Raw genomic sequence first — 17,384 nt, 5'->3', positions numbered from 1 at the left:
AAGCGACACTACTTTTTTAATGACAGTTCATTAACCAATAATTAGAAAGTAGGTTGGACCAGAGCACCTTTTTGTCCAATGTTTGTTTGCTATGGTTCGGTCACATGGGTTATTGCCCCGCCCATTTCCGCATTTACAGAAACAGGTTTGATATCTGCAAGCGAGGAGAGGAGCATAATTTGTTATTTTATATTAACACATATTTCTAATTGTGTATTCATCAGTGATGTTATCTTAATTTGTAAAGTCTGTTTGCTGACCAAGCCGAAATAGTAGAAATCCTGCACGCGACTCCAGTACTTTTGCCATGGAATATGAATAGCTGTAAACTCAGTTTCTTTAACTCACCTGCTGTGTAGTCATATAGATTTTTCACTCAAATGACACTCGACTCACTTTGCAAATATGTGGTAATTAAATGAGATCAAAGTGAGTAGCCTGGAGAAATTAAACCACCACCAGGCATGACCGTGGAGAAACCAGCCGCAGGTGTTCGCACCTTCGGCGGCCTTAACATCCTGGGGCACCTGGCGAGTCTGGGGGCTCACCCTCCCGCAGTGGCTTACTCCATGACCACCCTGGGAGCAGGCATGATGAACAGTATATTTAGCTTCTACTATGTCAAGCTGTTCCTCAACAAGTACAACATATCAGAGGGAGCTTTCCATCAGTCACAAGTGAGTACTGTACTACAGTAACAGATACTGTAAACTTTCTGGGCATTAGGTAGCCTAGTGGTTAGAGCGTTGGGCCAGTAACTGAACCAAATTATTATTTATTAAACAGCAACTGTAGCCGTAGGGCCCTATGACTATTATGTACTTGCATAATAGTAGGCCTACATTGTACACTGCCCAATAATAGTATGTCAATTCAAAATGGGAATAACTGGCTTGATATGTCAATGCTCAATGGTAGTGAGGAAAGTATGCACAATGGTATTCTTGGCCATGCAGCTTGCTCACACTTTTATTAAGTGGAACGAACCACACATGACAGCATATACAGTCCTTAGACATGTAATTTGGGCAATTGTGCAATATTAGCAACTTCGAGATACACATTTCTATGCAAACAAGACAATTATTATGTCATCCTTCTTTGTCATCTCTTCATCCTGACAGGTGGTGTACATGGTGTGGAACGCAGTGAACGACCCTCTGTTCGGCTACCTGCAGGATAACTCCCGCGTACCATGCTGCTCTCAACGTCGTCTCTCCATCTTGTATGGTGCTCCCTTCTACGCACTCGCCTTCCTGCTCGCCTGGTTCCCATGGCGAGAGTACGCCCCCGGCGACTGGATGAGCGGCGTCCACCTAATGGTGGCGTTGTGTGCGTTCGATGGGATGCTGACGTTTGTGTTGCTGGCACAGTGCGCCCTCTTTGCAGAGATATCAGGCCACCACCAGAGCAGACTGAGACTCATCAAGTACAACCAGGTAGAAAAGGGAGGTGTTTTGTGAAGTGTTTCTTTTACAAGTTTCATTTTAGCTGTATAAGGTATTTATTTTGTTGTCTGAAGTCAGTAAAGTGTTCTCACGTTTATCTCCTCTTCCCCCTCCTCTCCCCAGGTGGCGTCCCTTATAGGTTCCTCCAGTGTTCTATTCTGCGGCCTCCTCTCCCAGAACATGGATGACTTCCCATCCTTCCAGGGCTTCACTGTCCTGGTGGCTGTTCTGGCCTGTGGCTGCATGATCTACACAGGCCTACACAGTGAGAGCCGCTTCGACACCAAAGAGTCAGCACCGGGGTCAAACGACCAGGGTTCTGGCCAGTCAACTCTTTCCTTCTCCTTGGTGACCTCTATGACCTTGCAGATCATGACCAATAGGGACTTCCAGCTCTTTGTGCTCATGAACTTCTTCCAGGTCAGAAAAAAGACTGGGATACAGCCGCTCAATGGGGCCACAGAATGTGGGCACATATCACTTGGTTTGTTCTGTTAATGGGGATATATGAGTGTGTACCACATCTGACCATTACATTTATATTTCCTATCCATTGCACTTTTTCCAGGTCTTCATGGTGGCATTCTATAATAACTTCACTATGATCTTCGCCGAGCATCTGATACCCCCCAACGTGCTGCCATCACTGGCCAAGAGCTTCATGTATGGAGCCGGCTTTATCTGTCCTCAGGTAACATACCGCAGCTCAAAACCCTTTATACTGAGTGGAGGGAGTCACTAACCTCACTCAGCACCACCAGTGTATTGCATGGAGTGCCTTGCCAAGTGCTGACCACACATTAGACCACCTATTTTCTAGCATTGCCTTGTTGATTTATTCCCATGGTGTTACTTACTGTACTGTACCTTACTGTCATCTCTGTGGTGTGTCTCTCTCAGTTGGTGGTGCTGAGCAGTCAGAGCCTGCTCCAGGGCCTGGGCTACTACAAGATCATCCTGCTCACCTTCTACGTAGAGGCTGGCATGGCTGCCGTCATGCTAGTGCTGGGGCCACATCACTACTACATTCTGGCATTCTTCCTGACCGCTAACATGTAAGAAGTTATGTTATCGAATTGTCATTGTAATGTTATTATATCATCTATTTATATGTTATTGTAGTCACTGTCATTAATGACAGTGATTGTCCACATATATCAGTGTCAGTTATGTAATTCAGTAACATGATTTGCTCCATGAGTTGGATATACAACAGCGCCATTTTACAACTGTTTGCTTTATCACACAAACACTTTAATTGTAAAAAAAATTTAATTACAAAAATATCTTTGTCGCCATTAAGGGTCCTTGTCCAGGCAGCCTTCAGTCTGTTTAACCTGCCTCTGGCTGACATTATCGACTCAGACCTTCAGAGACACAAGCGCAGGTAAACCCAGGTCTGCTGTGTCACAGTTATAATAGTGCCACATCAGCACACAGTGAACTCCACCCGCCCAGCCATCCATTATAGACAGACAGTAATAGAACACTACTCCCTCAGGGGTGTCGGCAGGTAGCTTAGTGGTTAAGAGCGTTGTGCCAGTAACCGAAAGGTCGCTGGTTCTAATCCCCGAGCCGACTAGGTGAAAAATCTGTCGATGTGCCCTTGAGCAAGGCACTTAACCCTAATTGCTCCTGTAAGTCACTCTGGATAAGAGCGTCTGCTAAATGACTAAAATGTAAATGTAAAATGTTCTGTAGGCTAACACTGAGCTTCATAGGCAGTGCTACAGTACCTAACAGCCTCCCTTGTAAGGGCACCTACCTAACATTACAAAAGTAACTGAGGCTGTATGTACTTTGTAGGGCACATTAAGTATGTATTGATATTAACCCACCAAAGTAAGTGTGGAAGAGGTATGCTATTTGGACTTCAATTGTAAAATGTTACAATGAATGTGCATCTCTAAGTCACGTAAACACAGTGATGGATGTAAACACTAGCAAGGGTATGACTAAAAATGCCTTGAGCCCTTGATGGAAAATATAAATCCAATCATTCCAATCCATGATTATTATTGTCATTGTTATATCCTCCTTATGACATCAATGTAAGTGGATCAAGTATTAAAGCCTTGTTGTGTCCTTTCCCTCTGTGTCCTCTACAGCTCCCCCCTCTCCTCCATGGTGTTTGGGACCAATGCTCTGTTCACTAAACCAGCCCAGTCTCTGGCTCCTATGCTGGTGGTCTCCATCCTAAACCAGTTTGGCTACGAGAACCTCAAGGACGCTGGGAGGGATGCAAACCCCAGGTAAGGGCTGCTGGGAGGGTTGCAAACCCCAGGAAAGGGCTGCTGGGAGGGATGCAAACCCCAGGTAAGGGCTGCTGGGAGGGTTGCAAACCCCAGGTAAGGGCTGCTGGGAGGGATGCAAAACCCAGGTAAGGGCTGCTGGGACAGATGCAAACCCCAGGTAAGGGCTGCTGGGATGGATGCAAAACCCAGATAAGGGCTGCTGGGAGGGATGCAAACCCCAGGTAAGGGCTGCTGGGAGGGATGCAAACCTCAGATAAGGGCTGCTGGGAGGGATGCAAACCCCAGGTAAGGGCTGCTGGGTGGAATGCAAACCCCAGGTAAGGGCTGCTGGGAGGAATGCAAACCCCAGGTAAGGGCTGCTGGGAGGAATGCAAACCCCAGGTAAGGGCTGCTGGGAGGAATGCAAACCCCAGGTAAGGGCTGCTGGGAGGGATGCAAACCCCAGGTAAGGGCTGCTGGGAGGAATGCAAACCCCAGGTAAGGGCTGCTGGGAGGAATGCAAACCCCAGGTAAGGGCTGCTGGGAGGAATGCAAACCCCAGGTAAGGGCTGCATCTCAATAGTCTAAAATGGCCTCTCCTTATCTCCTTTTTGCTAATGTCGTAGAAATATTTGACTCAAAAGTAGTCAACTTAAAAATATTTCTCAAGAGACTGGAGCTTGTGAATAAAAAAATTAGACTTGTATTATTTGCATAACAAAGCCGAGCTTGCTCCATGGAGCAACTGCTTGCCCTGAACCGGAGCTCTCCTTTTATACAGACACAAATGCATAGTCAACATACATAGTTACTTCTCTCTATGTAAATGAATAACATATTTTCATTATCACATGTTGGCTACTCACGGGGGCTACTTGCGCTTCTCTAAATGGGGCCTCTGTATCTTATTAGTGGCGTGACTGAATTATGTACATACGTACATTAAAGAACAATCACACTCTGTATTGACTATATTCACTATCCAGACATATATCTGAAGTACAAAGTATTAATCATGTTCATTCTGTTTTACCTTTATCATTTCATAACACATTATAAAACATATCAATTAATACTTAAACATGGTTTAAACATGTCATCCGTAACCCATTCTCAACCACATACATTTAAGCATTTATCATTTACCATCCTCCCTGGCCCTTGAGATTATGTGCATGTGGCTATGTGTCAGGTCATAAGCACAAACAAATGATAACACTAGTTCCATTGTTACTCTAATCTTCACACAGCCACCATGAGGAGTTGTATCTCCATCACGTCATTGACATACCCAGACCAGCTGCAGGGAGTTATGAAAAACACATAAATGTCTCTGCTCTGTATTAACCCTTCAACTGGTTCTCAATCCATAAACATTTAAGGTATATAGGTGTTTCATTCTACCATATATTCCCCCCTGTTGGGACTCTATAAGTCCCAACCAATAAAACAAAAGTTAACATAAAATGAGTGTAAGCATGTGCATATACTTATTCTTAGCCTTGCCATCTGTGGTTACATGTTTATAAGAATATATATTCAGACCAATGTATCTTCCTCATTGTCTGACCCATCCTGATGAGGACCCAGAGCCCAGTCAGGTATTGGTTACGAGTCTGGAAGGTTTTCCTCTAAATTAACCTCCAAATTGTTCTATTGAGCTTTGTAACCATTGCTCCCCTTTTTGTTTTGTTGTAGCATTTCCAATATACGTGGTAGTATCCTAACACATCAAAATATATAAGAAATAAATGCAACTTTGTTTTAACCATAACATCTAGGACATGTTAAGAATAGTGTCAACATATCACAATTATTATAACAATCAAAAGAATCAATATCAATATCTAATCAATTAATTGCAATGTCAACATCATTAGTTATTAACATTAATAACTTATTCAAATCAATCAGTCACCTTATAATTCATAGTCATTATCAGATTAATTACCCAAAACAAATTTAGAATGACAATTCTTAGTTATTCACTTTGGTTCCATCATTCAAAGTTAAATCTCTCACCTTGGCACATATTGACACTGGCAGAATGTATATTTATACTATCATAATTCTAGCATTAACTTCCTCATAACGAGAATTACAACAGATCATTATCTTAATGCATTCCTAGTCTAAATTACTATAAATTTAGCAGTGTATAATACCTCCTTAATCAACATACTCCCTTACTCTACCGGCACTCAATCTTCTGGCGTCTTCATTATGTTCTTCAGATAGCTTCATAGTTCATCTTGGATTGCCCATGTCCCAATTCCAATGTCACACCTGAGCCGCCCCACCTCCACCATCATTCTGTTTTGTCCATTTGCAAACCAGTATACCCAAACTACGAAGAACGTTGCATTTGCATAGACCTCTCTCCTCCTGCTCACTCCACATGGACTCCTGTCACATTCTTGAGAGAAAAGGCACAAAAGAGAATGCAATTGATTGCTTTGATTTGATGCTGGATTCAGGTCTCCTGGCAGAGGTGGTGTCGGACAGGAGCGTCTTCACCGCCTTTGTTGTTCCTCTTCAGCCGGGTAGAGGGTTTTTTGTTTTTATTGAGGTTCACACCGCTCTGGACCGAATTATTTCTACTATGCATTATGACACCATCCGTAATAACATCTTGAATGTCTGGAATCTCTCGGTGGTCTGGAATCTCTCGGCGGTCTGGAAGGTCTTGGAAGTCTCGGTGGTCTCCTAGTCATCAGTTCCCTCACTCTGGTACAATGGTTTAGATGATACCCGATCACGCTCCCCTCTATCCGTACCGCCGTTGGTGTAACCTGGATGACGATGTATGGTCACATTAGCTGTTAACCTTCCCCATCACTAGGGTCTCCAGATCAGCCAGAGTCCCTCTCAATCTATCGACATCAGTCTGCGAAGAGTGTCCTTCTATCAGCTTACCCATAGGGAAGCTTGGAGTTACTGCTGCAAAGACACAAGCACAGACACACACAAAATACAACAATGCTACCCAATGGCTGAGGTTGGAACACTCCTATAGTGGGAAACATGGATCTAAGTATCTGTCTCCACCACTTTTACCATCATTAAGGTAGCCAACAACACCTGGTACAGGCCCCTCCACATAGGGTCTTTCCAGCTCTTTCTTCTGTAGTCTTTTGCCATCACATAGTCTCCAGGGCACAGAAAATACTCAGATTCTCCTACTCAGTTGGGCAGAGTTATCTTCACCCATGAAAAGAAAATCTGAAGAACATTGTTAGGTTAGGTGAGACACAGTATGCTTCTTATGTCCTCTCATCCATCAAGAGAAGCCTTGAAATGATGAAGCACACCTGCTACCAGCTTGTTGTAGTCCACTTATTTCATGCTTCCTATCACAAAAACAAAAAAGATTTAACCTAACCAATAACACATTATTACTACTGCTCATATCCTTAATACACCTTGCATATTTCCCCACAAAACCATTATAAAACATTAAAACCTCTGTAAGCCCAACTTCCCCCCTTGGACACATGCATCACATCGTGATTCATGTGTTAAAAAAACAAAACAACAACAATATTGCCTATTAAACCAAAAATAATAACTAAACTTAAAATGACAACCCTTGAGCATATCTTTACTTAACTTTATCCCATAACACTATTCAAGGAATACCTCTCCTTCAGGACTAACTCTCTCACTTCATCCTTGTCCTGTTTGGACTAATATATATATATATATGAATTTGTCCAAATTATAAACTTCTTCACAATTATCCTTATTATATCTAACCCCCTAATTCAGCATGCCTCTAGAATTTACAGTGTGGATGATCAGGTCACACTATAAAGACAGGACAGATTTCAGAGGTCATTGAAATCATTCAATGAATTGTTTCATCCAATAGTATACTACTCATTAATAACCATCAAGACATTTCATAAATGTTGTATCCCGATTGTACAGTAAGTCCTTAGTACAGCTCTTTTCAAAAATAAATCACACACATTTACTTATCCCTCAGTAAATAAAACCCAAATTACATGTGTATGCCCCTTTTTAAGATATTTCACTTCCATCCCGTCAAAAAACCCAAAATAGAAATAAAAATCCTATACAGCTAACATTTCATACTAAGTAGTTTGTTTGTGGTTATTCGAACACCATATAGTAAAACAATAAACAAACAAAAAATGGCCAGGCCTTATTTATTTTGGTAGCTCCCTAATGACAACCTAAAAATAAAACTACTTAATTTTACTAACTAGTTCCACCCTAACCTACAGACTTTTTTAACATCCTAATGAGATATAAAGAAATCCCCATGTTCCTGGAAGAGAAAGTATACATGTCGTTAACATATAATCAACAATCCAAAGATAGTAATTACACACAAAACATCATACATATATCCCCAGTCCTATCTCATCAACAATCATTCGTATCAATCTCACTCCTCAGAACTACTCCATAAAAATATTATATCAAACCTTTGAAAAATTAAAACCACTCAAAATTCCTCTGAGTTTACAATGATTATATCCTCTTTAAATCCCATCATGATTATTGAACCCCTACATCTGCTCCTTGTGATCCCATATCAAATAAAGCATTATCGTTTACATTATCAACAACCTAGGAAATATCAGTAACCCCTTTTATTGTTCCTAACTTCCCTCTAAATGTCTTCCCTCCAATACAATCACGTACACCGCTTAAGTAAGACTAGATATGTTAACCCCAGCATCGATTTTAAATTGTTTGATACGTCGTGTCTTACTTTACCCCTAACATAATATTATAGGAGACTCCCATCAATCCTGGAAAAAAAATTTTTTATCCCACTTAGAAGACACTAGATAATAACACGTTTTATTAAGTTAACTACACCTTCCACTATAAACCTATAACCCATTTTTAGTAATTTAAACATCGCAAACTGTTGCATTGATGTTTTTTAAAATATAAACCTATTGTTTCATAATCCAAAACCCATAAAAAGATGTCTACTTAATCCATTAGGTCAACAGCAACAACTACCTCCCATCGTTCAACGTACCATAAACAAATGATCGTTATCTGAAGTAATGAACCATCGTCATAACTCACCGCTGTTTAAACAAACTATATAATGTCATAATAAAATGATCAATGATCAAATATCGTTCCTTATTCAACTATCGAGACATGTTCTTCATTAGTAAATCGTCTCCACAAAGCAATACTACCTAATAACATATCCTCATTCTCCTAAATATAAATAATTACTTATATTAAACAATCCTATTCAACATCAAGTCAACCTGTCTCATCACCCAATTAACTTACTTATTTTTTAAACCCTCTACAATATCTATCATACTCTACTGCTAATTTTCCTCATAACGGTACCTCAACAGATGACAAATTATTTTACATTTATAGTAAAAACCAATAAAACATCAAATTCACCGATATGCAATTTTAATTACTATGTTATCCTATCCGACATGGATTGGTAGGACAACATATTTCCTATAATGTTATCATTGAAACCAGTAATTCACGTCAATAGCATCAATGTAAAAGATTTGCTTTCTGTCCCTTACTGGATTCGAACCAGGGACCCTCTGCACACATCGACAACACTCACCATCGAAGCACCGCCACCCGTCGCTCCACAAAAGCCGCGGCCCCCGCAAAGCAACTACTTCCAGTTCATAGAGCAAGTGACGTCACCCAACGAAAACTGCACTAGCTCTCACCGCTAACTAGCTAGCAATTTCCTGCCGATAATATTCAACCTCCTACGACTTCCTACAAAAAACGCGATCCTTGTACACCTAATGTAACCCATAATGTCCCTTATAGCGCTCTCACGTTTCAGCAAGCCCCAATGGTTAACACCTGCAGACAAAAATGGAAATTCTTCCATTTTTGCTAGCAGACCTAATAAAACACACTTTCAAACAGCGTTCTGCATTTACCTCTATCATATGGTTTAAAAACGAACTTAACAACATTAACCATCCTAAATTGCCGTAGTAACGTCATGTTTGGTTCAGTTTATCTATTACCATATAAGACATTCACTTCTCCATGCGTCGTAAACTATATCCTATTTCTCTTGTAATCAACTAAAATCATAGCCACGCAATTAAACCATCACTCCGCCATTATCAGAATGAATGAGATCTATTCAACTATCCTTTCTAAGTAAGCTACAAGTAACACCAAACACTTGCTGTAGTTTACCATCATATATTGAAATCATCCATTTATCACGATCCAATTTATTTATAGACATATTCCACCATTGTCACTCGTTTAATCAGCAAAACCTTATTCAATGTCCAAAAAAATTACTACCACGCACTCTTCTCTCCATACCCGTTAACATTTTCACGTTAGTCATTTAGCTGATGCTCTTATCCCAAGCGACCCACAATTAGTGAGCTCATACATTTTTATACTTATACTAGCCCCCCTTGGGAATCGAACACGCAACCCTGGCGTTGCAAGCACCGTGCTCTACCAACTGAGCTACAGAGGACCACAGATGAGCGTATAGTGCATTTTTCTGATAATGTTATAATTGTAGCCTATTGCATTACTTTAGTTTAAAATATAAGTTTGTTTATTCAACAAATCTAGAACCCACTATAAATTGGTGCTATTCCCTCAGCATAATAGCCAAAGCTCCTTGCATCCCCTGGTTCACATAACGAAAATAAATTATAATTCTAGAATTCACCAACTATTCGCATACATCACTGGTGTCACGCAAACTATAGAATAAAGTAATAACAATTAGAATTTGTCAAATAAATGTTTTCCATCCAACTATTCAAACTTGCTTCAAATATCTCTTTCAGCTTGATACAGTCAAGCAAGTATGACTCTCTTTTACCTGGAAACTAGTTCATGGCATTAGTAAAGTCTATTCACATCCCAACAATAACTACTAATATATGTATATTCATATTATTAAAAGACCTTACTTTCATTCCAGTCTACCTAAACAATTCAAATTATGGCCATAACTATCGCAATTGCCAGTCCGCTATTCAAATGTATGTAACTGTCCTTTCTGATCAGACTATAGACACTCCTCCCTCTTTCCCGTTGAATAAGTGAGTCCTTCAGTCTGAAAAGACGCAGGCTGCTAAATCGTCCAGTCTTATCCTGACTGCTCCGTCAATCTAAACAACCCACAACCATAGTTGAACTATACTTAGAAAACCTAGACTCTGATCAGCGATGCAGAATCTATGCTTTATTGAAAAGACAAGTTAATCCTCCTTTATTTCAATGATAATGGTCAGTCGTTTTAGTATCTGGCACATACCACACTTTATCAGAAAATAGCTTTGAAGGACACAGATCTCACACGCTCAACGTAAATAACTTAGCAGTCAACAAGTCAAACCCCACATTCATTGATTTGGAAACAGATCTAACGACCTAACCAAATGAATTATATTTTCCCCTAATATACTACAATTCCTTGACTATATCACCTCTGCTTCTGAAATAATAGATAGTTTATTATAATGCTTAATTCCACCACATGCTCTATGTACTTTCTCCCATCCCCACGTACGTCTACGTACAAGTCAACACCTATAATGTTATCCAATCCCTCGTAATAAATTACACTCCCATAAAATTCATTATATTCTAATATATTCACATCTACCAAACTATTCATGTTTCTAATGATTCTTTATTGCCACAAATCAATTAATCACAATCTAGTCTCAGCGGAACGAACAACAAATTACCCAAATCCTTCCCCAGTCATAGAATCCTCCCAGAATCGTATATGCTGGTCACTATTCACTGATCTTACAAAATTCCATGACAGGCATTGTTGTACGAAACTCCAAGATATAATTTACAAGAAAAGCTTATTATTCCAACGTGTATATATATATAATTATCATACACACCTCTATATCTCATCATTCAAACTTTAGAGTGCGACTCATTTACACCATTATACCACTCTTATTCCATATTTATACAATGTTGTTCTCAAACGCGCTTAATTACTATTTGTATAACCTACAGGAATATTTTATTCTACCAAAGAGCCCAAATTTGGAATGTTAACCCTATCCCAGTTATTATTTTACTGTAGTCAATTTATCATAATACTACATCACCTCTAAAGTTTCCAAATATAATGTCAGAAACATACCCTAAAAGATTGATCAAAATACAATGCATAGACGTCATATGATCACACCGGTACACGTGACCTGTTCCTCCAACAGGATTTATTCTACCCCTCCTGGTAACGTGAATTTTCTACACTCAGTTGGTCAATGAATATCCACGCACCATTTATTCTTCTCTTTCCTAATGTGAGATTGGGCACGCCCTTTCTCCATCAGACAGAAGCTTCAAACGACCTCAAATATATTTCCTTTCCTTACAGAAAGGCTATTTACTTGCAGGATTTCTCACTCACACAGATGAGCAGCCACTTGTACCCAAATGAATCAGACAGTTTAATGACTCACAGTAGCCCAAGCAAACCACTCATCCACATGATCAGACCTACTCTATTTAACACTTTCTCTATATTTTGAAGCCTTAGTGACTGTTTATCCCGTTCACCTACTCAGGATGACCGGTGTTAACTCCAATTTATGTCACCTACTGAGGATTACCTATCTTTTTACCTGATCGACCCTTTCTGATTCACTTCCCCGACACAAGAAAGACGATTTTATACAGGATTCTTATTTATTTAGCCCCCTAGGTGATACACTTCCTCGACACACCTGGACTTCTACTACGCTTTCCTAAGCAACCTGTAAATTCTGCCCTTTTTTTTTTCTGATACACTTCCTCGACACAGAAAATAAGCAGTATTGCACAGGATTTCTGCCTACCTAAGCAGCCTATAAACGATACACTTCCTCGACACGTTTATAGCGGTATTCGCAGGACTTTCTAACATGTTATTGTCTGATCGCTCAACCAGATGGACAACCGCCCGTGCCGAAATGACCCAGACAAAGCGATCAGCAGGATGAATCAAATGAATTGAACAGACGGTTCAGACGAACAACTGAGTGACATCGACATGTATTCTTAAATTCAAAAGCTCCCAGTCTCTAATTTTCTGGTTCTTAAATTTGGAGAGACCTACTTGGTTTTCTGCAGCTGAGGCCGTGCCCCGGATCGAACCACACAAACTTTATACTATATAAGTAAGAACTTGGCTTACCTATTAAAAGCGGCCGCTTTTGTTTGTATGGTCCGTCCAAGCCATTTCATAACTGCAGATGTACACCGTCTCTGGCCCCTGTTGTCAACTCCTGGCAAGCTCGCCAATTATGTCGTAGAAATATTTGACTCAAAAGTAGTCAACTTAAAAATATTTCTCAAGAGACTGGAGCTTGTGAATAAAAAAATTAGACTTTTATTATTTGCATAACAAAGCCGAGCTTGCTCCATGGAGCAACTGCTTGCCCTGAACCGGAGCTCTCCTTTTATACAGACACAAATGCATAGTCAACATACATAGTTACTCCTCTCTATGTAAATGAATAACATATTTTCATTATCACATGTTGGCTACTCACGGGGGCTACTTGCGCTTCTCTAAATGGGGCCTCTGTATCTTATTAGTGGCGTGACTCAAAAAATTATGTACATACGTACATTAAAGAACAATCACACTCTGTATTGACTATATTCACTATCCAGACATATATCTGAAGTACAAAGTATTAATCATGTTCATTCTGTTTTACCTTTATTATTTCATAACACATTATAAAACATATCAATTAATACTTAAACATGGTTTAAACATGTCATCCGTAACCCATTCTCAACCACATACATTTAAGCATTTATCATTTACCATCCTCCCTGGCCCTTGAGATTATGTGCATGTGGCCATGTGTCAGGTCATAAGCACAAACAAATGATAACACTAGTTCCATTGTTACTCCAATCTCCACACAGCCACCACGAGGAGTTGTATCTCCATCACGTCATTGACATACCCAGACCAGCTGCAGGGAGTTATGAAAAACACATAAATGTCTCTGCTCTGTATTAACCCTTCAACTGGTTCTCAATCCATAAACATTTAAGGTATATAGGTGTTTCATTCTACCATACTAATTGTATTATTGTGGTGAGAACTGAACAGGTGAAAGTGAAGTCCCTATAGACATCCATTTTGCTTGTATCTGACCTGTCTTCAGATAAGTGAGGAGAGGAAGGCACTTTAGATTATCAAGAACGACCATTTAAAATCCTGTTCAGTGTTTTGCATTATTAGCAATAATCCATGTTTGGAGCAGCATGCAAATTAACTTTAGCCTGACCAAACCAGTCTTACTGTTACGGCCTTGTGTATTTTGGGGCTGTAGGAGTAGGAATGAGAGTAGGAGTAGGAATGATCTAGGATTGGTTCACTGCCAGCGAGTCACCTGCTGAATTAAAGTAGCATTTGATTCATTTCAGGTGCAGATGTCACACATTGTTATCCGTAGTTGTAGTGTTTGACAACTTGCTGGGGTTATATCTTGAACTCTACTGTTACGCTTACTGAGATGACTGCTTACTTCCCCTAGTGGTGAAATAACCGCATTGACATGTTACATTAATTGTTTCAGTGAACCAATGTACGACATGGTAGTTAATTATACGCTACTTTAATGTGTCTCTATCGTAGTATTATTAGATGTAATTTTTTATAAATTGTCTTGATACACAGACATACTGGTTGAATTCATGACAACATATTTCCAGTAGCTCCTCTATGTCTTGTAACATATCCTGTACTGTCTGAATAATGTCCTACTCCTCCCCTGCAGTGACTTGGAGGCCCTCCACACCACCATGTTCTACCTGGTGTGTGTGGTGCCCATGTGTGTCGCCGCCCTGCAAGTCTTCGCCTGGAGGCCCTTCTCAATACGCAACAGTCACACCGTGGACACCAAGTATATCGACGGCTGAGTCACTCAACTTAATCTCTCTGTCTATGCTGACTTTTAAGACTTGACAGGCTGCTGCAGCACTCCTAAAGGGAACATGGTGGTGTAATGGCAGGAGGGTACTGCAGAAGAAAACTCTCCATCTGTATGTGTTTATTATGTTTGTCGGTGAACTTGTCTGGTGGTGATGAAGGGAACGGTACTGACCCTAACTCTGGTATCAGGAGCACACTACCTGAGCCTGCTATTACTCTATGCACTATGTAATAATATGATGTTAGTTACTGTGAAAACTGTATGACTTAACCAAGTTTATTGAGGGATATATTGTAGCATCAGATTACTTTCAAATAGGTTATTAGTTTGCAGACTTTGTTCTCCAAACAAATTGAATGTAAAACAGATATTTTCTTTGACATAGTGTATACATTGTGTATACTACATACTGGTATCATGGGACCTGAACCATTGTGATGTTGTGCCTTTGTCTAAATAGTTAATACCAATCAAATATGCTATTACTTTTCATTCAAATTATTTGCATTAATTTGTTGGGGAATGTTTTCTACAAGTCTTTTTACACTGTTTCCATTTTAATTAAAAACAATAAGCCTTCATTCAAATAACTTGCACATGTTATTTACGTTGACTTTTTAAACTGAAACATGAACCAAAAAAATCTGATATTCAAATAGGCGGACTTCAGATTCAGTACAGGGATTTCCGTTTTTCTTTCTGATTCATTTAAAGTTAATCAAATTGGGATTATTTTTGTCTTGTTACTCTCTCCATATAGCATGTTTTCCATTTTAAGCTGCCTGAAGAGGAAAAGGCTATACGGACACTCCTAACCTGCAAACCGATATTCCGAATTTGTTAAATTTAGGTCAGGGTTAAGGGTTTGGTTAAGGTAAGGGTCAGTTTTAGATTTTGGTTAGTCGTTTTGCAGGTCAGCAGTGTCCTTATAGTCTCTCCCGCCTGAAGATGTGTAGGGAAGTAGCTGTCAATAGCTGTTCTCCTTTTTGTTGAGTCACTGGTTTTGGTAAATGTCCTCTGGATGGTTGGAGTGGGGGCTTTCAACCTGCAAGACGATTCAGTTGAGTTTATCAGATGTAGAGTCAACATGGTGTAGATTAGATGTGTTGTTTGAGAAGAGTTTGCTTAAGAACAAGGTATGATAATTTAGTAAATTGAAAACTGGTTGATATAACTGAGTCATAACACATAAACATAACACAAAATCTAAGCACTTTCCCAGCCTCTCTCTTACTTATTAGGAAAGCCAATAAGCCATATTAGGAAAATGCAATCTGACCATCCTGTACCTTGTTTTGAGCAGGGCCACTGTGGTTGGGGTTCTTCTTGTTACTTTGTAAGTTCCTCTTGCCGTACAGCTCTTGCACAACAGCACCAAACTGTGCTCGAACTGTATTCTTCTGTAAGAGATAGAACGAACTGCAAACAAATTGGTTACATCGCAGTGGTAAATAACAACAAAAAAGTGTTGTATTTCCTTGTCTTTCTGGAATGTAAACATACATTGAAGTCTCAATATTGTGAGACTGAGGATTATACTAGGAATTTACTGAAGAGGAATAACCCCTCTTACAAAACAATGATTGCAAGGGCTTAGAAATAGAACTGTTCCTTGTTTAAGACATCGGGCTTTCCACAACTTTGTGAAACTAAATATTGTGAACACATTGCACATTGTGGTGGCATCAAGTATTCTTTAAGACATCATGAACAACTTCAGTGAGGCAGTACAAAAGAGAAGACTTCACCTGGATGTCACTCTTCTGTGTGCCTCTGCAAACGGCAATGTCTTTCCCAGTCTAGTGTAGAATGAGCGGGTTAGAATCCAATGTAGACTAGATGATTATGGTGGTTGCATGATTGGTCAATATATTTTATCCATTGTTACGTCTCAAACAACATCCAATTCATAATGATCATTATATGTATGTATCTAGTGTAATACAATATCTTTCCTTCTTACAAATGATCAGAATCAGTACCGCCAGACTGTACAGGCCCAACAGGACAAACAGCAGCCACAGCAAAACATGCCAGGCCATCTGCATGCCCCTCTCTGAAAGCACACAGGAGAACTGTCACTTGGTTTTCATATGGTTGTAAAGGCAAAACTTGAGTAGAATTGAAAAGGCCCCCTTGCTACCCCAAACACTCTTACCCATAGAGATACATCAAATGGTGAGTAATAATTTCAAATGATGCGTGTTCTATTTAATTCTATGCTCTTACCTCTCACCACCAGCGTGGTGCCCTGTCCTATCTCATGTGCCCCGCTGCATACCACGTTTTTAAACAAGGCAGCACAGTGGTACACCCCGCTGTCATTGGCCTGGAGTGAGTTGATATTCAGGGCGTTTCTCTCCAGGCTGTATTTGTGTTGCTGGGTCATCAGATCGACCGAGTGGTGAGCGTCCTCCTTGAAGACGAACCAGATTAAGTCAATTTCCATATTGGTATCATAAGCGATGTTACAGGGGAGAGAGGCTGACTGACCCCCTATCTGCCAAATGACCTCGTCTGGCTGGTGTAACGATAACCCTGGGTGGCAGTCGGTCTTGATCACTATGATGTCTGGAGGAAAAAGAGATACAGGTACAATCATAAAGTTGTACTTTCAATCGTTATAAGTATAACTAATATGGAATCAAAATAGTTTACACCAAGGAATAAGAGGAGCATTGTGTGCTTTGAGAAAATATCAGATTAAAACTGATTAAAAGTTACAGTATACTGACATAAAGAGACATTTAACTTAG

At 39.9% G+C, this 17,384-nt stretch overlaps 2 protein-coding genes across 3 annotated transcripts; one reads left to right on the top strand and one right to left on the bottom strand.

Moving 5' to 3' along the window:
* The first annotated feature begins 124 nt into the window (after positions 1-124).
* LOC121551395 (transmembrane protein 180-like) lies at positions 125-15,209 on the top strand. Its single transcript, XM_041864024.2, has 8 exons — positions 125-677; positions 1,125-1,439; positions 1,572-1,868; positions 2,017-2,139; positions 2,349-2,503; positions 2,752-2,835; positions 3,557-3,700; positions 14,473-15,209. Exons 1-8 carry the CDS (start codon positions 465-467, stop codon positions 14,612-14,614), a joined length of 1,473 nt encoding a protein of 490 aa, XP_041719958.2. The 5' UTR covers positions 125-464; the 3' UTR covers positions 14,615-15,209.
* LOC121551397 (immunoglobulin superfamily member 6) lies at positions 14,891-17,384 on the bottom strand. 2 transcript variants are annotated; one of them, XM_041864026.2, is made up of 5 exons: positions 16,858-17,384; positions 16,611-16,684; positions 16,377-16,427; positions 15,918-16,047; positions 14,891-15,673 (listed from the first exon to the last, which is right to left on the bottom strand). In XM_041864026.2, exons 1-4 carry the CDS (start codon positions 17,228-17,230, stop codon positions 15,958-15,960), a joined length of 588 nt encoding a protein of 195 aa, XP_041719960.1. In that variant the 5' UTR covers positions 17,231-17,384; the 3' UTR covers positions 14,891-15,673; positions 15,918-15,957. The 2 variants fall into 2 exon arrangements, with proteins under 2 accessions (XP_041719960.1, XP_041719961.1); XM_041864027.2 differs by having other exon boundaries at positions 15,918-16,028; positions 16,377-16,429; positions 16,586-16,684; positions 16,858-17,382.

Source organism: Coregonus clupeaformis, chromosome 35, assembly GCF_020615455.1.
Source record: "Coregonus clupeaformis isolate EN_2021a chromosome 35, ASM2061545v1, whole genome shotgun sequence".
NCBI classification, from domain to species: domain Eukaryota; kingdom Metazoa; phylum Chordata; class Actinopteri; order Salmoniformes; family Salmonidae; genus Coregonus; species Coregonus clupeaformis.
The sequence above is the reverse complement of the archived record's forward strand: the minus strand, read 5'-3'. Positions and strand labels throughout refer to the sequence as shown.

Bases quoted from the DNA above. Each gene is read 5' to 3' on its own strand.
- LOC121551395 (XM_041864024.2), top strand. From the start codon at position 465: ATGACCGTGGAGAAACCAGCCGCAGGTGTTCGCACCTTCGGCGGCCTT. The intron at 1,440-1,571 runs GTAGAAAAGGGA...TCCTCTCCCCAG, and splicing joins GACTCATCAAGTACAACCAG to GTGGCGTCCCTTATAGGTTC. The intron at 2,504-2,751 runs GTAAGAAGTTAT...GTCGCCATTAAG, and splicing joins TTCTTCCTGACCGCTAACAT to GGTCCTTGTCCAGGCAGCCT.
- LOC121551397 (XM_041864027.2), bottom strand. From the start codon at position 17,230: ATGATTGTACCTGTATCTCTTTTTCCTCCAGACATCATAGTGATCAAG. The intron at 16,685-16,857 runs GTAAGAGCATAG...GTGTGCTTTCAG, and splicing joins CACCACGCTGGTGGTGAGAG to AGAGGGGCATGCAGATGGCC. The intron at 15,674-15,917 runs GTACAGGATGGT...ATCGTCTTGCAG, and splicing joins GTGGCCCTGCTCAAAACAAG to GTTGAAAGCCCCCACTCCAA.